The 22,118-nt window shown below is 39.4% G+C and overlaps 1 protein-coding gene across 14 annotated transcripts in view; it reads left to right on the top strand.

Moving 5' to 3' along the window:
• SYNE1 (spectrin repeat containing nuclear envelope protein 1) overlaps positions 1-22,118 on the top strand; it is a 387,933-nt gene that overhangs the window by 164,897 nt on the left and 200,918 nt on the right. For 13 of the 14 annotated variants that reach the window (XM_036222821.1, XM_036222818.1, XM_036222811.1 and 10 more), the window contains 13 exons: positions 923-1,551; positions 3,564-3,743; positions 5,736-5,886; positions 6,211-6,369; positions 7,578-7,760; positions 10,255-10,356; positions 12,841-13,044; positions 14,029-14,236; positions 15,070-15,182; positions 16,149-16,354; positions 17,314-17,469; positions 20,181-20,472; positions 21,302-21,474. In XM_036222821.1, the coding sequence (XP_036078714.1) occupies positions 923-1,551; positions 3,564-3,743; positions 5,736-5,886; positions 6,211-6,369; positions 7,578-7,760; positions 10,255-10,356; positions 12,841-13,044; positions 14,029-14,236; positions 15,070-15,182; positions 16,149-16,354; positions 17,314-17,469; positions 20,181-20,472; positions 21,302-21,474 (2,756 nt within the window). Of the gene's footprint in view, positions 1-922; positions 1,552-3,563; positions 3,744-5,735; positions 5,887-6,210; positions 6,370-7,577; positions 7,761-10,254; positions 10,357-12,840; positions 13,045-14,028; positions 14,237-15,069; positions 15,183-16,148; positions 16,355-17,313; positions 17,470-19,678; positions 19,822-20,180; positions 20,473-21,301; positions 21,475-22,118 lie in introns of those variants that run through there. The other variant, XM_036222829.1, reaches the window with a different exon arrangement.

The raw sequence follows: 22,118 nt of genomic DNA, 5'->3' as shown, positions 1-22,118 counted from the left end.
TTTTAAATTATGCATAGTATCTATCCTGGCATCAAAAAAAAAAGTTTAAAAAATCAGATGCTAATCAGGTATTAGGATTGTTGGAGATAAGATACACGAACATATAACAATATTTAGTGATAAAACATTTAATTTGTATTGAGTGCTTCCTCTATGCTGGACTTACTAATTGGTTTTACCCATATCTCAAAGGGGCAGAGATTGAGTGAGTAAATTTTGTAAAGTAAACGCTCAAAGAAGCCCTGTAAAGTTCAGTGGTTCAGCAGAACGGAATATTGAGACTCTGTGGTCCAGATTAAGGCAGGTGGTGATTTCTCTTTCCTGGGGATCGTGCCGAGATTGTTAGCAATTCTCAGATAGATCTTAAACAATAAATCTATCGTGTGCCAGTTAAATATGCTACATAATGGTCTTACTCAGTTAATCTACATCTCTTTAAAAAGGAAGCAGCTCGAACTTGTGCAGAGTTTCATCTGCTTTACCCACATGCTAATGTCCACACTCCTTCACTACTTAATTCTAAGCTCTGATTGAATCAGCATTTTATATATAGAAAATGTATGTATTCTATAATATAAGATTATATGTATACATAAATTACATATAATCTTTAAAAATCTTCCAAGTTACCTATCTATATCTATTTATATATAATTTCTTTTAGCTCTTTCTATTAAAAAAAAAAAATCTTTTCCATGGAATGAATTAGTTCTACAAAAGAGGTGTGTTTTACATGAAATATATAGATGAGCAAAACAAGGGAAATTTTAAGAATATTTCTAAAAGATTCACTGTAGATAACCTTTAAATACTACACCACCACTGCATTTAAAATAGATCTCGACATCACCGATTCTGTAACGTATCTGTGGCCTAAACCATAGTGTATCTGAGGGGCCAATAACGCTCTCTTCCCTTCCAGGACCACGCCGCAGAAATAGAGAGCAAAAAGGGGGAGCTGCAAAGCCTGCAGGGTCACCTCGCAAAGCTGGGTGCCCTGGGTCGAGCCGAGGACCTTCACCTTCTCCAGGGCAAAGCGGAGGACTGCTTCCAGCTGTTCGAGGAAGCCAGCCAGGTGGTGGAGAGGCGGCAGCTTGCCCTGTCTCAGGTGGCAGAATTCGTACAGAGCCACAGCTCCCTGTCAGGGACTCTCCTCCGGCTGCGGCAAACGGTGGAGGCAACCAACAGTATGAACAAGAAACAGACCGATCGACTAGAAAAAGACCTGAGTGATGCTATTCAAGATGTTAAAACATTAGAATCTACTGCCATCGGTCTGGATGGCATTCTTACCAAAGCCCAATACCATCTTAAAAGCGGAAGTTCTGAACAAAGGACTTCCTGCAGAACTATAGCTGATCATCTCTGTTTAGAATTAGAGAGCATCCAGAACCTTCTGGGAACCAAGCAGAGTGAGGCCGATGCTCTGGCAGTATTGAAAAAGGCATTCCAAGACCAGAAAGAAGAGTTGCTGAAAAGTATTGAGGACATCGAAGAAAGAACCGACAAAGAGCGCCTAAAAGAACCTACTCGCCAAGCACTTCAGCAGAGGTGACAAGAAGTTGTATTGAAGCCAGTTGTCTCTTTGATTTTTTTATTTGTTCTAGAATTAACTCTTGTGCAACACATTAATAGTACCCTATATTTAGCAACTTTTCTTTTATGTTTTTAGGTGACGATTAACGGCTAATTTGACACTTAAGAATTCCTAAAATTTTGCGGAGTTTCTTAGGAATTTTCCTAAGGGCTACGTATAAGCCACTCTGTGGTCTTATTTACAATAGAGTATATAGATCATATTATCTATTTTTAAGCAATTTCTAACTGACAGGAGAAGGGACTCCTCTTCAGTAACAAGAACAATAAGAGGAGAAAGACAGTCATTCAAGTAGACTTGTCGTTTTGGTGGTAAAATAGGGAATTCGTCCCTGGTGGCAGCGAGCCTCTCAGAAAAAAACGGAGTGAGCTCATTAGTTGAGAGGGGAGTAACAACAGGAGGTTAGTGAAGAGAAAATTGTGTGAAATAGTTCTCCTGGTCCAGAGGAAGTGGAAATGATACCTCTGGAGCCTGGTAAGGTGACAAGCTGCCATTCGAGATTTGTATTCATTCACTTAAAGCGAAACCAATCCACCTGGCAGAGTGCCACTACTTTTACCTGTTTGCTTAGAGGTGTGGAGAAGGTGGAGAAGGGGGTTTAGCACACTCTGGGGTTTTACCAGAGAAGCTAAGGAGTCAAGGGTATTTTCCTGCAGTAAAATTGAAAAGTAATTATTCCTCCTAATACGGTAGCTTTCCTCTCAATCTTATTTTTCCTTGTTGATGAAACTTTCTCCCCACTCATGTTCTCAGGGTCGACTTTCTCTTGCATATTCTCAGGGGGCCAAGAAATCACTGAAAGGCAGTCCTACCACGGTGCCCCTAATTGATGAGTTAGGTTGATGTTGCCACGTCCATTGCAATTTGCTTCCTTTCAATCAGAGTCAAACATTGAGCCAAAGCTTTAGTCAGATGATAGTGGCTCCTGAGGTTACTTTACACGCCTTGTGGGCAATAAGCTATCTGACTAGGTTAAAAATAAACTTAAAAAAAGGAGTAAGATTTGGCAAGGACAAAATAGGCTTCAGAGTAAGGACAGAATGAGGAGCCAGGGTGGCAAAGGAGCCAATGGGTCACCCAGGAAGTCAGCAGTGGGACTGGCGCCACTGGATGGCCTGGCCTCTCGGGCCTGCTTGAGCCAAACAGGCAGGAAATTCTAAAAGTGCTGGAGAAGAAGGTCCATGTTAATACCCACAACACTGGACTCACCAAAGTCACACGGAGACTACCAAAAATGTTGCAATGAATTGATTGATTTATTAAATCCCAGTCATACTTATACTTCACTGTGGGCAAATCACGTCTCTTCTTGTAAGATGGAAGTAATGACAATGCATGTTCCCAGCCACTTCGTTTTGGCAATTAAATGGGAAAATGCCTGTCTACTCACTTTATAAACTCTACAGCACTAAATCGAAATGCAAGAATAAAAGAGTCAATGGCTCCTATGTAGACACTTTTCACAAATGCTCAAATATTAATATATTAGGGACAGAAAAAATGAAAGTTTTCTCATGGTAATCTTCTCAATAAGGTATGTGATGTAAGTTTTTAAAATATGTATGTATTATAGCACATAGTAAACTATTTTTATTTTAAGTGAAACAACTATTATTTTACATGAATTGGACCTCATAACACAATAGGATTTTTTTTTTTTTACCAACATAAGTACCCACCTACTTTGCCTACAAGATCAGCCATCATTTTAAGTTTTATACCATCAAGGCAAAATAGAAAGAGAACACAAACTTAATAGGAGGTTGAAGGTGAATAGTTGAGACTGACTTTAAATGTTTTCTGAGGTACACTCTGAATTATGAAAAGTTAACTTAAAAAGCACCTTTATCAGTTGACAAATTTAGTTGCTCTGTTAAAAGTTTTTCTAGCTATCTATATGTGTGCTTTATGGAGAAAAAAATATATTATTTCACTACTTTCAGTAAAGTAACATTTTAATTCACAGGTTGAGAGTCTTTAATCAGTTAGAAGATGAATTGAATTCTCATGAGCATGAGCTATGTTGGTTGAAAGACAAAGCTAAGCAAATTGCTCAGAAAGATGTAGCCTTTGCACCTGAAGTCGACAGGGAGATAAACCGCTTGGAAGTCACCTGGGATGATACCAAGAAACTAATTCATGAAAAGTAAGTCAACGAATTCTCAGTTTTTGTTTTTAGCTTCTACCTATTTTGTGACATTAGGCCATTGTCTGTTGATTTGCGTTGGTATGATTTGAATAGAACTGAATATCTTTTGCCATCCTTAGTAGTGTGTCTTTTCAGTAACAATAAACATTTAGTCCTACAGAACTTGAATGAGGAAGTTACCTTGAGATAACAATTACATGTGAAAGTCAATGCTTAACAGCAGGAGTTGTCAACAATTATTAAGTGCAATCATAAGACTCTTAATGTCTAATTTCCTTTTTTCATTTTGTTGTATTTGTTTGTTATTGAGATATGATTTACACACAGTAAAATCCACCCTTTTAAATGTACACCCTTTTGACAAACTCATACAGTAATATAACGGTTATGACTATCAAATTTCACACTACCAGTTGCACCACTTGAAAAAATGTTCTCATGTTTCATTATAGTCAGTCCCTGCCCTCACTTCTGGTCCCTGTCAGCCATTGGTCAGTTCTCTGTCTCTTTTGTATTGTCTTTTTCAAAATTGCATGTAAGTGGATTCTTTCCAGTTTGGACAATTATAAATAAAGTGTCTATAAACATTTATGTTCAATTTTGTATATGTATATAATTCTTATTTCACTTGAGTAAATACCTAAAAGTGGAGTTATGGGTTGTATGGTGTGTGCTTTTAAGAAATTGCCTGGGTGGTTGTATCATTTTGCATTCACACTAGCTGTATATCAGAGTTCCATTTGTTCCGCATCATTTTTAACACTTAATGTCGAGCCATTGTTTGTTTGCTTGTTTAACATTATAATAGGTGCGTAAAGATATGTTGTTGTGTTTTTAATTTGCATTTCTCTGACATCCAATGATAGTGAGCATATTTTGATATGTTATTTAACATTTATATATCTTGTTCAAATTGACCTGTTCAAATTGCCAATTTTTTTTTGGGGGGGGGGCTTGTTTGTTTTCTTATTGAGGTCTATTTTATATAGATAGAATCCTAATCAAAATCTTGGCAGAATATTTTGTAGAAATTGACAAACTGATTCTAGAATGTATATGTAAAGCAGAAAGAACAGTATAATTCTGAAAAAGAATTGAACTCACACTACTTGGTTTTAGTGTGGTGTTGGCTAAAGGGTAAACGTAGAGACTAATGGAACGTATAGAGTGTTCAGAAATAGACCCACACATACATGCTCAATTGATTTTTGACAAAGGCAATTTGATGGAGAAAGGATGGTCTTTTCAATGAACAGCCTTGGACATTCTCTTAAGTTATGCTTTATTAGAGGTTGCACAATATTCAACTGTAAGAGTGTATCAGAATTTATTCAATTATTGGCCTATTTTTAACATTTGAGTTATTTCAATTTTTTCTCCTATTATAAATAATGGTAAGAAGAATATCATTTTACCTAGATCTTAGTTCATGTCTCTTTCTTTGGAAAAATTCTTAGAGTTACTTGTTCAAAGGCATTTTACTTTTATGAACAAAAACTGTCTTTTTACTTGGACAATTTTCAGGGTATTAATAGTCAATGAAAATTTGTGACATTGAAATAGAAAAAAAAACCTCATATGTATTTAATTATTGAGCAGTGTTTTTTATTTGTTTTGTTTTGTTTTGTTTTGCTTCCCCTCACACACTACTAGAAATAATTAAATCATGGAACAATTAAAGAACCAGAAATTTGGTGATACTTATATAAGCTTGAGTTTTCAAGAACATATATTTATCTTTGCATGTCATTGAGGCCATAGATTTTATTTTAATGGCTGTGGGCATTCTTCATTCTTGAGAACATTTTGGACATTAGATGAAGTGAGATTGACCAGCACCCTTTTGAACATAGTAGGTAAAAATATGATTTTCTCTTGATTCCAACATCCATCTATTAATATGTGGTTATAAATCAGGTCCAATTGCAGTCAACGCTTCTCTTCCTTGATATAGGAAAATAAATTGTGTCTTTTCTTTAATCATTATAGCCAGGGTCAATGCTGTGGACTTATTGACTTAATGAGAGAATATCAGAACTTGAAATCAGCTGTATCTAAAGTTCTAGAAAATGCCAGCAATGTCATTGTAACCAAAACTGCCATAAAAGATGAAGAGGATCTTAAATGGGCTTTATCCAAGGTAATAATTCAAAATGTGTTTATTTTAGTAGAATACTTTAGTAGACCTGTTTTTTTTTTTTTAATGCATAATGCATTCTTTATACAAATCTTGTCAGTACATTTAGATGTAGATAATTCATGCTGACAAGCTTAACTTTTTTCTTTAAGAATACTGATATCTTAGGATTCTAGCAATTCAAGAAAATTATATTACATAGTTTATTAACATCACTGGTTTCTGCACAATGTCATTCACGAATTACATTTCTTAAAGGCAAATGGTTTTAAACTCTTGACTTACCATTGATGATTTTATTAATTAAGGAAACATTTTTGTCCTCAGCATGAAACTGCCAGGAATGAAATGTGTAATAAACAGAAGGAATTGGATAATTTTACTAGTAAAGGAAAACAGTTGTTATCTGAGCTGAAAAAAATTCACAGTAGTGATTTCATTTTGGTGAAAACAGACATGGAGAGCACTGTGGACAAATGGCTGGATGTAAGTTTATCACCTGGGATTCTGTGAACAATTTATATATTTACATTTATGAATTACATTTTGGGGCAAAGGATTATTCAGAAATGCAAATTCAATTTTTAATCTTTAATGCCAACTGCAAATATGATATTCTGAAGAAAAATAGCATTCACATAAAATTTAGAACTAGTAAACAAATTATTTACTTTATTTTGTTAAAACTTATTGGCAGATTTTCTAGAATTTTACTTGACAGCTTCAATCATAACAAATTTATAACTCTTTTTCTTCTCAAAACTGTAATTATGGATAAAAATAAAAGAATGATTTATAAACATCCTATAGAACATTAAACCATAAATAAAGTAATTTAAAGTAAAGTAGTAAGACTATTATTTTGCACTGAAAAACATTGGACTTGTAGTTTATGTCCCTGGGTTTTAGTTCTTGTTCCAACATTTACTATGTGACCATAGAACAAGTCACTTGATCTCTTGGAACTTTACATCTCAGTCCATACATATTTTAAATTGTTTTCCAGCTCAAAAATCCAGTGATTCTGTTGACCCCCTATTATCTATATCTAGACTCAGAAGTTTAACCTATAGTGGGATCCCTTACATAAGCTAAATTACTTAGTTAGACATTGATATTTACATACCGTATCAAATAGTTTGGGGACTTTGGAAAACCTTATATTCCTTCACTTTTAAAAGGACATTTTTATTATGGGAAGAATGTTAAGCGATATTAGTTTAGCATGCTAAATAAGTTGGTTACTCTCCTATGTATTTCCTTATTCCATAAATGTGTTCAAGTCATGCCCATTTTTATATATCAGTGTTACAAAAAAAAAGGCATATTGTGTTATTTTCAAAAATAAATATAATAATGCCCCAGATGGACCCCTATCCTGTAGAATTCAAACTTAGAGTGAGTTGTATTATAGTAGATCTAATAGACTTGTTGTTAGTCTCCCAGTTTACAAACAAAAGCCAAAAGTCTCAGAAATTCAATCAACTCCAATGATAGAAACAGTTTATCTAATAGTTACCATTTACTTGACTCAGATACACTAATTAGCTTACAATAATTTCTGTAAAACTTTGCTTTCAGTCAGAACATAATTTCAGATTAAGGGAGCATTGACATTTGAAGTACGTTGATGGGGCAAAGAGCATCTCGGAGCCTCAGACTGTTCACCAGATGGTTCACATTTTCTGTCTCAGGTATCAGAGAGAATCGAGGAGAACATGGACAGGCTGAGGGTGAGCCTGTCCCTTTGGGCTGACGTACTTTCAAGTAAAGATGAGATCGAAGGATGGTCAAACAGTTCTGTTCCACAGCTGGCCGAAAGCATCAGCAACCTGAATGACAGCCTGAGGGTGGGAGAATTCCTCAAAGAATTTGAGGTAAATTGACCTCATCTTCATATGTGAGCTTGTAGTATATTATCGACCAGGATATGAAAAAATTATGTCCTTTTTCTAAAGTTTGTTCTTCGTTTCAAGACATATGTGAGTGTAACAAACTCTGAAATATCTTTTGCTGTTTACTTGAAAGGTGAATAGGCCTTGGATAAGAGGGTTTTTTCTGCCTTTTTATTACTTCGTAGTTTGGACATTTTACTTAAAGTATTAGTGGAAAAGTTAAAAGCCCATAAAATCTATATTGTTTGCCGTTCAACTGAGAAAACGGCATCTTCCTACTAAAAAACCAAATTGAAAATATTTATAATTCATTAATATTTAGTATTTATGCTTTCGTCATTCAAACAGAATGTTTACTAGTATTTACCATGTGCTGAACACTTAGGCCAGGTATTGGGTTCTTTCGCTTCCTTTTCAGAAATGAAATAAAATGGAAATTGGCGTGTCATAAACTTCCACAGAAAGTGGCCTTTTGAAGTTCTTTCTAGTCACCAATTTATTTTAAACTCCTTTTATTCCCATTTTTTGCATTTATTTATTCATTCACTCATCAGATTCTTAACAAGCACCTAAACTATATCAGGCAGCATTTTAGACATTAAGAATAGACTAGTAAATTGTTACTACCCTTGAAGGTGTTTACTTACTTACATTATAATATATATTACATGTAAAATGTCAAGTAGTGATTTGGCTGTGATGACAAATGAAGCAAGGTGAGGGGAAATAAAGTGACAAGAGGTACATGAGCTGTTTCACAAAGCATATGACTGACCGACTGTGCTCTTGGTGGAGGCAGAAGCTGTCCATCGTCGTATGCTTGGGAGCTCAGCACTGTGCCTGGCGCACAGGTGGAGCATGACAAATACGTGAATGGATGACTATAGTCTGAAATAATATTGTCGAATCATCGTATTGCCCAAGTTATCCAACTGTCTTTGACCCAAGGAACATTCTAGAGGTTGTTTCTATTTCTAAGGGCAAACGGACGTGGAGGAAGTTATCTGGGCTAAAAGTACGATCGCGGAGGGACACCACTGCTTCTTTAGTTATTATCTTGGGTGGTGTTAACATCACAGATCAGACAGTGGTGTACGCCGATATCATGCTTGAGTCTGCTCACAAAAGCCAGTAATTACATTTTTAGGAATGTCGTGAGCAGTGTTAAACGCAACCATTACTAAAAATTAAATTGTAAATAAATTTAAAATAATGAATATCACTTTCTAATTGTTATTCTCATGTTACTGTTATCTAAGTTCTTGAGTTATTGCCATTTATTATACCCATATGATGGAAACACTGTTGAACGGCATGCTACTGTGTGGCTCTTCCAACTCCGTGTGTAGTGACATCATTTTGTAACTCAAAATGGTGGCGAATGCTAACAAACCAGGGCTTTTTTTTGGACAGCCAGTTGTTGGACTTGCATATAGTACACTCCTACTCCTGACCTCTGGCACCAGGGAGCTAGTGGGTATCGGCCCCACGTTCAGCATGTCCAGATTCAGTGACTCACAGAGATGGCTTTGAGGTTCCTGAATGTCTGCATGACCCACCGGCTAATAAAATCAGTGGCCTGGATTCAGGCCCCTGCCTTATAGTGTCACTGTCACTGAGCAGGAAATTAAGTGTAGGTGTTTAAGTGTGAAGCCTTAATTGCCCAGTCTCCTTCCGGAAAAGGCCAGTGGGCCTGACAGTTAGTTCATCACATCTTACTGAGCAAGTAAATTACTTTCAGGTTTGAAGGTATCAGGAGGTTTGTTAGTGTCCACAAAGCACTGAGATACAATATTTAAGTTGAGAGGGTTACATTATTAAATGTTCCTTTGTGGCCTCAGATAACTAATGAAGTTTTTAAGTGTCCCATTTGTTTAGTAATGATTCTTTGATTATTCTTTCTTCTTTTTGTGTTAGCATTGGTGAAAAAAAGACAAAATATTAGATGTGAATTTCTTAATTAACTTGATTTCTGCTTTAACATTCTTTTAATTTTTTTTTTGAAAGGTGTCTTATGTATTACATATGGTCAGCAGTAATTAGGAATTCCTGATGTGTGTTTGCTTTGAAATGCTTTCTCAAGAGTGTAATGTTGCCCTAGTAACCAGTGATATTAATGCTAATGAGTAAATGACAGTTAGCTATTGAAAATCCCCACTGACTCAAGACTTTTGGTTAGTGTTTAATTTTTTCCAAGAACTTTTTTTTCCCCAGTAAAAGAGGGTAGGAGGAAAGGAAGTTCTGCAAACTTCCTTATATTCCCAAATGAAAGTTAATAGTGACATTTTTCCACATTCAGAAAGAATGGCAACGATCAGAAAATGAAAGTTTTTTTTGTTGTTGTCGTTGTTGTTTTTTACCCCAGCTTAAAGTTGGGGCATTTTGACAGAGTTAAGTCTTGAAATTATAAATGCTAAATATAACTTGCCAGCGTTTGAACTAGTTATACTTTTCCCCTTTGTCTTTTATTTTGCAGTCTGAAGTTAAAAACAAAGCATTGAAATTGGAAGAACTTCAGTCCAAAGTTAAGGATCTAAAAGAACTAACTAAAAATCCAGAAACACCACCAGACCTTCAGGTAAGCACTCATTCAGGTTTGTAATAACTACTATACACTAGACTCTATCTCAAAAAAAAAAAAAAAAAACCCACAAAAAAACCTTATATTCTTTATATATTTATATATTAAAGTGTATACGTATATATATATATGTATTCTGATTATATTATTATAGTAATTTCAAGAAAACACGTGGACCTTATCACAAATGATGATTAACATATTAACATCTTTAGAATTCTTTGTGCTAGTAGTTAATATATTTTTAACTCAACTATTATAATGAGATTAGTTCCTTTTTTTTCTTATTAAATTTTAGAAACAGTATCATCCAGCTTGCTTCATGAACCGTTCTACGTCTAGACAGGAACAGAGACCATATATATATTTATGAATCTGATAGCCTTATTGAAATGTTTCTAATTCATTTCCCGAGTATTTGGGTTTAAACGGATCACCATTGCAAATCTCCTCTCAAGGCCCTTCAGATGGCACAAATCCACAGGGGCCACGAGCAGGCCAGGGCGGACCAGGGCACACCAGGAAACCTGGGCTACTTCAGTGCTGGTGCCCTGAGAGCAACCGGAGTGAGGGGGCTGGGTGGGCGGCTAGTGCGTGGGCTCCAGGCTGAAGATCCTGCCGCATTACTTTACCCTATTCGTCGCTGTCCTCGTGCACTTTCTCTGCCTTTCCCTTCTTCCCCTTTTGCCTTCGTCCTCTGTTCTGCGTCTCCCTAACCAGTCGGCCTTGCGTGCTCAGCTGTACTGTTGCTCTGGGGAGAGACGGTGTATCCATCCGTTAGTGTCATCGGTGGATGATATATCTGCGCCAGAAGGTTAGTTAGCAATGTCACCTGAAACAGGGAGAGCAAAAGGGGCGCTAATGATATAAAACGGGAAAGAAGTGCTTACGCCTGCCGCCCAGGGCGAGGGGAGGAATGGGCAGCAGTCGAACTTTTGCAGAAGACAGAAGCAGGGTTTTGGGAGAGAGCTACTGTTGAACTCCAGGTTCTCTCTCTCTCTCTCTCTCTCTCTCTCTCTCTCTCTCTCTCTCTCTCTCTCTCTCTCTCTCTCTCTCTCTCTCTCACACACACACACACACACACACACACACACACACCCACGCACGCACAGAGGCACACTCCAGGACAAGGTCTGGGAGCACCTGTGCCTTACCTCAAAAAAGGGAGAAGGGTTTTAGTGGTGCCATCTGGAGAATGTGACCTATGTCCCCTGCAACTGGTGGACATAGGAGTCTAATATCTAACTCTCTCAGAGCTACCTTAACAGTGAGAGAAAGGCTTGCTAACTGCTGGTGTTTTTGCCAAAGGAGAAATGATTGCTTCCAGTGGAGTGGCCCACATCTCTGAGTCATCTGGGGTGAATGCCAGAGAGTGACCTCTGGCTCAGAAGTGAATTATGAGAGGAAACAAGAGAGCGTCAGTGTGTAAAAGCTCAGGTTAGCCGAGGTTTTTCTGGGGGATGACAGACATCGGCCGTGGGAGGTTACAGATGCCCACAGGCTGCAGGAGAAAAGTGAAGAGCCAGAGAAAAATGCACTGCTTACATCCAGGGAACTTCACTGGGCGGTCGCAGCAATGAGGGGAGTCTCAGAAAAACCCGCAAAGGCCCAGGAGAGGAGACAATGTGCACCATCACCTTGGCCTAGGAAACAGCTGTCAGTTCCCTCATTCACCTGCCAGCCTGTCCAAGCCTGCAGGGGGCAGAGCTGTCCAAGGTGGGGGAATATAATATAAATAAAGCGAAGAAAGCTAAAAAGAGGCACGGGGCCCCTTTCTGCACTGTGAGCTTCCTGTTTGCAGCAGATCTGAGCTGGGGGGAGAAAAAAAGCCTTAACTTGTAAGTTAAAGTTTTGATTATTTAATCGGCCCAGATGTTTTAATTAGAGACTCAAAATTGTTTGCAATTCATCATGATTATGTTTTTTTTATTATCTGTGGGGCCAGAAAAAAACATAAGCCCTCTCCAAATACATCATCTAGGAGGAAAGAAGAACTAGCCTCCACGAATATTTAAAAGTGAGAGAGAAAAAGAGAAGTGCCTCCCGATGAGATCCCATAATGGATTTGTCCCAAGTCCTGGCTACATCAGGGCGAAAATTCGAAAATGCATGAGCGGTTCCCAGGGGGAATGCATAACAGTTTTTTGGTCACCTCCCTAGTAACTCTGCATAAGTCTAGCTCTGTTTTTGAAATACGATCTCATGTGTTCCTTGGAACCTCAAACCACCACTTTAATGTGCCATGTTAGCTGTAATCCTTACTCTTTCCATTTTTCCATCTAAGCCTTACTCTTTCCATTTTTCCATTGCTTAAAATGTTTGGTAAGTCGAACCCACTGATTTTCCTTCTTAGAGAAATCGAATGAGCGTGCACAGTTAGGCTTATGTGTTTTTTACAATGAAGCTGCACAGCTATGGCATTTCTAGTGAATGAGTGTCTGGTCTTCACAGATGTTAATGAAATCTTACTGTATGTTTTAGTTTATAGAAGCAGACTTAAGGCAGAGACTGGAGCACGCCAAAGAACTTACTGAAGAGGCCAAAGGAACCCTGAAAGATTTCACTGCTCAGAGTACCCAAGTGGAGAAATTTGTTAATGACGTAACGACCTGGCTGGCGAAACTGGAGGAATCCTTAATGAACTGTGCTCTAACTGAGACTTGCGAAGGGCTGAAAAAAGTCAAGGTACGTAACAAACTCACACTTCAGTGGGAACGTCAGTCCTGTTTTGTGGAGATGATAATCAAAGTATAACCTCTGCTCTCAATTGCCCATAACACCAGACACAGCAAAGTGTAACAGGTGAAGAACTGAATGCAAAATGAATAATCTAAAAACAGGAAGCATGCGCTGCTGTAGGGCCTGCTCGTAGGCTATACTTGTTATTATTAATAATGATAATTATTATTAAAAGGGTGGTATCTCCAGAACCGTTTGAATGTTTCTGAATTTTCAAACTTGAATACCAAATACTTTTTCATCGTTTAATTATTCTTATGGGTCAGTATGACTGCTTTCATCTAGAAAGGGACATATTCTAAAAAGGACAATTGGGGAGCCCTCCGGCTGTCGCTCGTCTGTCCATTTTCATAAATGACATTCATGATCAACTCTCCGTAAAGCTTGTGAGTTGACTTTTCCACATGTGTGATCTGCTCTCCTTTAGCATGTTTTCTCACTGTACTTGAGACTGAGGACATATGTTTTAGATCAACCTCCAGTGTTCTTGGTTTGGCCTGTGACCCTGAAACAAAGCCCTGGTGGCTCCTTGTAGAATGTGAGCTTGGGAGGGCGATTCCATTAATAGCTTCTAAGCAACTGACTAAACCCAGGCCCATGAATAGACGCTCGTGGAATCCGTAGGCATCTATTCAGTTCGTTTGTTTGAAATCCTAGACTGGCACCCAAATACTAGCTACTTCTCAACAGCAGTTTGCAGTTTTTCCCAAGGGGAACTAGACTAAGTTTTTGAACCATCAGCTCAGATCTATCACAGACAGACACACACACACACACACACACACACACACACACAATCTCATAAAAATGTATACATTACTGAGTGGATTTCAACAGCATCAATTTCCAAGAAAATGACCATAGTAGAGCAGACGGACTATTTTTCTTGAATGTGACGAACATCCTTCATGGCGTACTCTCCTCTTGTAGGACATACAAAAAGAACTTCAAAGTCAGCAGAGCAGCATCAGCTCCACCCAAGAAAACCTCAATAGTTTGTGCCGCAGGTACCACTCCGCCGAGCTGGCGGGCCTGGGCGGCGCCATGACTGGGCTGATCAAGAAACACGAGGCCGTGAGCCAGCTGTGCTGCAGGACGCAGGCCGGCCTTCAGGAGTCTCTGGAAAAACACTTTAATGGTGAGCTCTTACAGGCCGCGGCACACACAGTTTGTTTACACGAGAGAGTCAAACCAAATGTTTCATTGGAACTGCCAGTGAAAGTTTGTAAAACTTTCCAGAACAATATCATTTGAAATTCATTTGTGGGTTGAGATGTGGCCAGTCCAAGTGTTATGCTTGGGCGCTTACCATCAGCAGAATGCTTCCTCTTTCTCCCCGAGAAAGTAGGAGGCCACCGTTTCGAGGATTCTGAATTTCATCGGCTTTTTCTACAGACGGCTCATTTGTGTAGAAAATTACTCTCACTGCTGTAAGGAAATGACAGTAAACTTGGGTATTAGGAGAGGCCATGAAACACGGGGCAGCCATATAATTCAGGAAATTGCCAGTCGTATGCCCCTGGCGAGGCTTCCCGCATGGCTGTGCCGATGCTATTGTGTGAGGGCATGAAGACTCTAAGTCAGCTAGGTCGAGAGAGGAGAAGTTTTCTTCTTTTGCCATAAAAATGGTTTTAACACCCCTAGAGCATTTCTCCCCTGGCAGGCTTACATATCCAGGCAATTAATTATCTTTCTCCTCCCTCCCCCCTCCAAAAAAGAAACATAAGGAGAAATCAGACATTTTAGGAATACAAATTTCTTTTCCCGTCTTTTCCCTGAGATAATTTCTCAGTTCTGCCATGAACCGTCATGACCATGCTGTGTCATAGTCTGCGTTGTTATTATTTTCTTTCTGGAGTATTTTGTAAGGCAGGATACAATGGGCCGAAGGCCAGAATTAATGTGTGGTGAGCATTCTGGAAGCTCATGCCGTGTTTTGGATGTCCTTCTCATTTTCGTTCTTTTCAAAAGAGTCTATGCAGGAATTCCAAGAATGGTTTTCTGGCATAAAAGCAGCAGCGAGAGCATCATCGGATAGAACTGGCGACAGCAAAGTTCTCGAGGCAAAGCTTCACGAGCTTCAGGTAGCAAAGCTGGCACTGCCTTTTCTTCTCCAAACTGCACTCAAGTTCCTTCAGGTCACGCCTACCCCATCTCTTTCCCCAAATCTTATTTCACTGAAACTCATCTTCCTCCTTATCAGAACTAGATTTCTTGAGTCCTAAGGGGCTAGGCAATATGAAAAGCAAATTGAAAAAGTAAGTTACAGCTATAGAATTTCTAGATCCCTCCCTCTCTCTTTTAGACTCTTGACCATTCTTTGGCATTCACTCAAAACTAAACCTAATTTTAATTTCTATAGCGGTAAAAGCATAAATAATTATATCTGTGTTACCATCATGGGGGAGTTTTAAAAAGAAGACATCACTTGTGGTTTTTTTTTTTTTTTTTTTTTTAACAGCTTATGGTCTAAATTTGGAGCTCAGGTATATTCAAATTAAAGCAATAGGCATTAGAGATTTTATAGGTTTTCCTGACTATGAAAAAATGTATGAATTCAGGAAAAGGAAGGTCATTGTGATTTAGAATTAAGAAATGACGAACGGAAAGCTAGGTTCAAATTGAGTTTTAGCTAAGTTTTGCAAGTGGCTTTTGTGTGCAAAGCACTATGTTCAGTATTGTAAAAAAAAAAATGATTTTGAAAAATTAATGGGAACATGAGGATTTTGTGGCTTAGCGGGTGATGATAGTCATGTAGATAACTCATTATCCATCGTGGTGGGAAGATTGGTGTACTAAAGGAAGCTTTTGCGAGATCCAGGGTGAGTTCAGATGTGGAATCGCCCGCTTTGAGGCTTGAGATGCAGTAACTTCACAAAGAAAAGTCTGAGTAGCAATTGCATATGCCTCTTATTAAAGACTCTTCCTTCAGCCTCTGTTTTTCTTCTCTCGCTATAGTATCTCGGCTAATACTTGTAATTAATGATCCCATGCACTGGGGTCTCTGAATAATAGCACATATTTTCTATTACCTTTATTTCCTGAAATAGGATATTTTGGACTCTGTTACTGATGGGCAGAGCAAGCTTGATGCCGTGACTCAAGAAGGACAAACCTTATACGCACATTTGTCTAAACAAATTGTCAGCAGCATTCAGGAACAAATTACGAAGGCTAACGAAGAGTTTCAAGCATTTCTGAAACAGTGCCTTAAAGACAAGCAGGCTCTTCAAGACTGTGCTTTAGAACTTGGGAGGTAGGTTGTTTCTATGCAGTTGGATTTCATGTACACAGAATATGATTTCAAAGGCTTAGAGAAAAGAGCCAATGTGAATAAGCAAATAATCTTTGAAAGCATGAGTTTGAATTATAATAAGCTTTGACCTTAAGTACTGGTTCCTACTAGGGTAGCAAATGATTGCTTGAACTCTGACAGTATCATTTGGCTTTATTTTCTATATAGAAAAAGAAAGGAATTATATTCAGCAGTAATTGTAAATGACATAAATGCATGCATGCCTTTTTTTTTGGTTTCTTCGGCTAAATCAAGATATTAGAGCATTGACACCCAGGTTTTAGATTATCCAAGTCTTTTCCTTTTCTCTACTTCTGGTGGGTTGGAGTTATGATAGAAAACACCTGTAAATTAAGATTCCAGTCAAAAACCTATGTCAACATCGATGAATATAAAATTAGAAAAAACAAACAAACAAACAAAACTTGTTACCATGTGGGGAAAATATGTCAAAATTTTGAGCCCTCATGCTTTTGTGCTGTATTCAAATCTCATAAAATACCAAGACACAGAGACGATACTCCTTTTTTTTTTTTTTTTTTTTTTCCAGTGTTTCCATAGCCTAGCTTATCCATTGGCCCTAATTCAGGGTCTTTGTAGTAAGACACATAATTAAGTACACGTTAACATGGGAATGTGATCTTGCTGGTAATTACCACATATGACTGATTCCACATACTCAGTTTTGCAGGACAGGGTGATTCTTTGTTTTTGCTTGGATCTGGAGAAATTTCCATGATTTTTGGTTTTGTTAGTGAAGCAAGTAATAATTTGGATGGATTTACTGTTGAGTATCCTTCCATACTTGAAATTTCATGGGCTCTTAATTGCCCATAAAGATTGCGACCTTGGATATTAGAATTTATTTATTATAATAAGCACATAAGAATTTCTCTAAGGTGTTTTTTTTTTTTCATTAGCTTTGAAGATCAGCACAGAAAACTGAATTTATGGATCCATGAAATGGATGAAAGGTTAAGTACAGAAAACTTAGGAGAGAGCAAACAGCACATTCCTGAGAAGAAAAATGAAGTCCATAAAGTCGAGATGTTTCTGGGAGAACTGCTGGCTGCCAGGTATGTGCAGGAGTGGCCCAGGTCCTTCCCCTGCTCGCCAGTCTGTGTTCGTCCGGCTGGTTAGTTATTTGGTTTGATTATTACTGAGTTGGTTGGCTGGTTTTTGGTGGCTGTGTGTGTTTCTATCCTTGAACGTCTAGAATAGAAACCATGTGCAGTGTTTTCCATGGTAGTGTCGTGTTCTAGGGAGAACATGGGGCGGAAGGAAGGAGCTGGTCTGCATCCTACGTCTTCCTCCCTTTGCTCAACAAGTTAGGCCACGCGTTTTCTGTATTTTTTTGATATTAGCCTTTAAGTGTTGTGATGGTGATGATGATGCTGATACACTTTCCTTCATGGGTTATTATAAAGATTTAAGGTGATTAAAAGATACTCTTCATTTACAAAAAATAATGCAGAAGATTCCAATTTTCATGTATTCTTTATGCACATCGCCCTCTAGGCCTATTTTCAGCCCACTCCATCCTCATAATATTCTTAGTAAAACAAAAGATATGGTCACTGTGTCTGACTGTCTTGGAGGTTTTTCTTCTCCACTGCAATATTTGTCTCTTCATTGCTTCCCAGCTGAGCAAGTGATTCTGACTTCTTTCCCAGGCCAAGTCCTCTGGCCTGACCATCAGGGCTTTGCGCCCCAAATTCACGCTCCTCCCCTGGCGTTGTCAGCGGCTTCCCTGGAACTCTTCCATTGGAAGATGGAGCACCGTCCATCAGGGCAGTGCGCTTTGACCCCAACCTCCTTAACCAAGCTTTCAGAGAGCATATGCACCCATCTGTGAAGCAGCAGAGGTAGCACCCAGCCTACTGGATTAGGCATAGCACCCACAGTGATCAATTGAGTAAAAATTGCTGAATTCAGATTATACCCATCCCCAGTTTCTGCTGAGTCCTCTTTTTGATCAAACACGTTGAGTATTCCTTGCCTTGAAAAACAAACATGCAAGCAAATGCACAAATAAAACCCATTCTGAAAACTATTGGTGTACTAGTTTGACGATTATTATAAAATTTCCCTGGAATGCTTTGGGCCCATCTCTGTGACCCCATATATCCTAATCCACCACGGTGAGTTCCTCAGGGCCAGGGACCATCAAGTGTTTGTTGTCTTTATATTACTACTGTCTAGTATTGTGCCAGAACAATAGAAAATATTTGCTGAATTAACAGAATAGCATCATTCTAACTATAACTTTCTGAAAATGACATTAATATTTACTTTTACAATCTTGACTCTTGTTTAGCTACAGTATAACATGGCCAGATTTACTTCTCTCCTTCTAAACTTCTCAAATGACTTTACACATTCTTCTTGAGCTGTTACTCTCTGATGTTCTAGGACCAGTTGCTGAGTCCTTAACTGTATTTGTTTCCGGATCCCTCCTAATGCTACTTCTCTCCCTTGTTCGCTATTTGCTCCTCCCAGTATTGTTATCATTTGTTCATTTGTTTTCGTTTCCATCATCGTATTTCCGGTACTTCACATATCTTGAGGGATGCTCTATATTTTTTAAAAGTACACCAGACTTGAGAATTATTGAATTTTTATCATCTATTAAGTAATTCTTCTTATAATAACAAGTGAGATCTGTCTTAAATTATTATTGAACTAATAAAATCTGGCTTAAGCCACTTCTTTGTCTCACCAAACAGATAATGTATTTTAGAATGAGTAATATTGTATTGGGGTTACATATCTCACAGAGGCCCTTTAGGGTACTGTTTACATACTAGCTGCTCATAAAAAAAAAAAAATCGAGACGTGGAAGGAGATAGGTTCTGTCCATACCGTTTTTCTAGTACTCACAACAGTTCGTGTTCAGACATCTGCACTCTCCCTTCTGGCATCCCTGACATTTCCTGATAGACGTGCCGATCCGAGTTCAGAACCTGTAAAACGGGATGGAGCCAACCCAATCACAAATGATGACATTTTTTCTCATGAGCTAATTAACATAACTCCAAACCGAGATGAGCAAGGCATCCAAAATACAAGAAGGACGCCTGTAAGCGCTCATAAAATGGCCTTTTGAAAGATTTCTTTTTTGGGGGGTGGGGGATGGGGGTGGGGATTTTATCTCTGCCTAACATTGGTGTTAGGTGCTGGGGACTCTAGGTGGATGTGCTAGCCCCGGCTTCTAGAAGGCAGAGGCCTTGTGGGTCGAGACAGTCAGGGTGGAGGAGGCGGCAGAGCAGCACGGGGCAGGAGGCTCCCACTGGAAGACGCCTGTCCTCTCCGCCCTCTCCAGTCATCACGGGGCTGCCTGGGGCGTGATGCCTGCACTGAGCTCTGAAAGGTGCAGCTAGAAAAGAAGCCGAGGAGAGCAGAGGCTTTCACGCAAGAGGACCCTCCGCGTATGTATAAAACAGCAGTGCTTTGGGGGATTTCAGCGAGCTGTTAGTGGTTAGAGCATTACATAAGAATGGAGAGACGCTAGAGAAGGCCTGGAGAGGCAGGCCTGGGCCATTTTCTGAAGTGAATCCCTAGGAATACACTGGGCTTGGATGCCAGTGCAGCAAGGACTGAATCACACTCCCGGATGTAGAGCGACCACATTCAGAGAAACCGTTAAGAGAAGCAGGTGGCCCAGGCTCCTCATTTCAAAGGCATGCCAACTGTGGGCTCTTGTCTGGTTACCGCTCCAATATCAACAATCATTTGTCACTCCCCTGCACTTAAGAATGCCAGAATGAATTTCTTTTGTTTTCTTTAGAGAATCTCTCGATAAGCTCTCCCAGAGAGGGCAGCTTCTCAGTGAAGAAGGCCACGGCGTTGGGAAGGAAGGACGCCTGTGCTCCCAGCTGCTCACGACCTACCAGCACTTACTCAGAATGACCAAGGAGAAGCTCAGGAGCTGCCAGCTGGCCCTGCAGGAGCATGAGGCCCTGGAGGAGGCCCTGCAGAGCATGTGGTCCTGGGTGAAGGATGCTCAAGACAGACTGGCCTGTGCGGAGAGCACCGTGGGAAGCAAAGACACCTTGGAAAAACGGCTGTTACAAATACAGGTACATGTGGCACCAGCGAGACCACCCACGACTTCTGAAGACTGATTTGATTAGAGTCGCGAATGTTTGAGTTGGGTCTTAATCAATCTGTGAGCCTGTAAATGAGGATTATTCAGGTAAAATGGAGAAAGTGGGCCAAAAGAATGTGGAGTAGTCATTTTTCCCCTTTGTAAAGGCATATTTTGTTCTAATAGTTATAAAATAATGTTTAATTTTATTTCATATATATGCAGTAAATGTTATGGAAAAAAATACCTACTTTACTCCAAGCACTATACAAGTTGCTGGGCATATACAGATTAAAATTAATCCTTGATTTCTAGACGTTCAGGTCAGTGGGAGAGACCAACCTGTATGTAAATTGTCACTTGCTGTGTGACGTGTGCCTAGGGGCTGTGATTGAAGCAAGCAGGGTTATGTTGAAAGCACAGAGGGGCCCACCTACCCAGACCAGTCACTGAAGGTGACCTTGAAAGCCAGGAACTAGCCAGGTGATGAAAATAGGGAACTATTTGTTTTTTTACAAGTATGTCTTCATTTTCAAAATAATTTCTTTTGACTCTGAAACCAAACTTTAGTAAAGTTACAGTTTCTAGGCTAGCGGCCCAAAGTCTTCCAAGAATTTAAATTGGAGTTGATCTTTGACTCCCAGACTCCTGGATAGCTAATATTTAAGTTAAGTACTATGCCGCAGCGGGCGGGTCCAGAGTTTGTTGTTGTCACTGTTTTCATTTTCAGGTGAGTAAGTTATTCCCTACTCTGATTCTCATGGGACACATCCCAGAAGGCTTTCATGTGTCTACTGACTGTATTTACTCTTCCTTCGTAGGATGTTCTTCTGATGAAAGGCGAAGGGGAAGTGAAGTTGAACATGGCCATTGGCAAAGGGGAACAGGCCGCGAGAAGTAGCAATGAAGAGGGTCAGAGGGTGATCCAGACGCAGCTGCAGACCCTGGCTGACGTGTGGGCGAACATCATGGGCTCTGCCCTCCGTGCGCAGAGGTACGGAGACTAATTTTAGTGTTTATTCGTCTAAATAAAACACAGTGGCTTAGTAAAATGATGGAACATGCTGAGGGGATCCTGGAGTAGATGTACCAAGCATATTATTTTATATGTCTTTGCCTAGATTGTGTTTTCTGTGACAGCAAGGCTGGTTTGGTTTGCTTCCTCGCTTTGCGCGTGTGTGTGTGTGTGTGTGTGTGTGTGTGCACGCGCGCGCGTGCGTGTGTGTGTGACATTTATATCTCCCACAACTCTCATAGAATCTTGCACACAACACGGGTTCAGTGAAATACCCCCTTTCTTTTCATCCAAGCAAAGATTTATGGTCTTTAATAACTTTAATAAGATTTTGCTTTTTGAGGGAACACAAGGAGAATTAAGTTGTTGGCGACTATTCAGCTTAAGTATAAATCATTTTCCTGACCCAAAGTAATATCATCCACGTTGGGATTATGGAGGTGTGTGGGAGTTTTTGATTACCATAGCGACAGGGGCATCCCTTTCACCTTCTTCGGTGTCTGGACAGTGGCACACGAGCCACGACCCGCCCACCCCGGAAGCCTGCAGGGCCCCTGCTGAGAGGCACCAGAGGCCGATGAGAGAGCGGAGAGTACACTGACTGTTGTATCAGGTGTCATTTT

This window comes from Rousettus aegyptiacus, unplaced genomic scaffold, assembly GCF_014176215.1.
Source record: "Rousettus aegyptiacus isolate mRouAeg1 unplaced genomic scaffold, mRouAeg1.p scaffold_m13_p_1, whole genome shotgun sequence".
Taxonomy (NCBI): domain Eukaryota; kingdom Metazoa; phylum Chordata; class Mammalia; order Chiroptera; family Pteropodidae; genus Rousettus; species Rousettus aegyptiacus.
The sequence above is the reverse complement of the archived record's forward strand: the minus strand, read 5'-3'. Positions and strand labels throughout refer to the sequence as shown.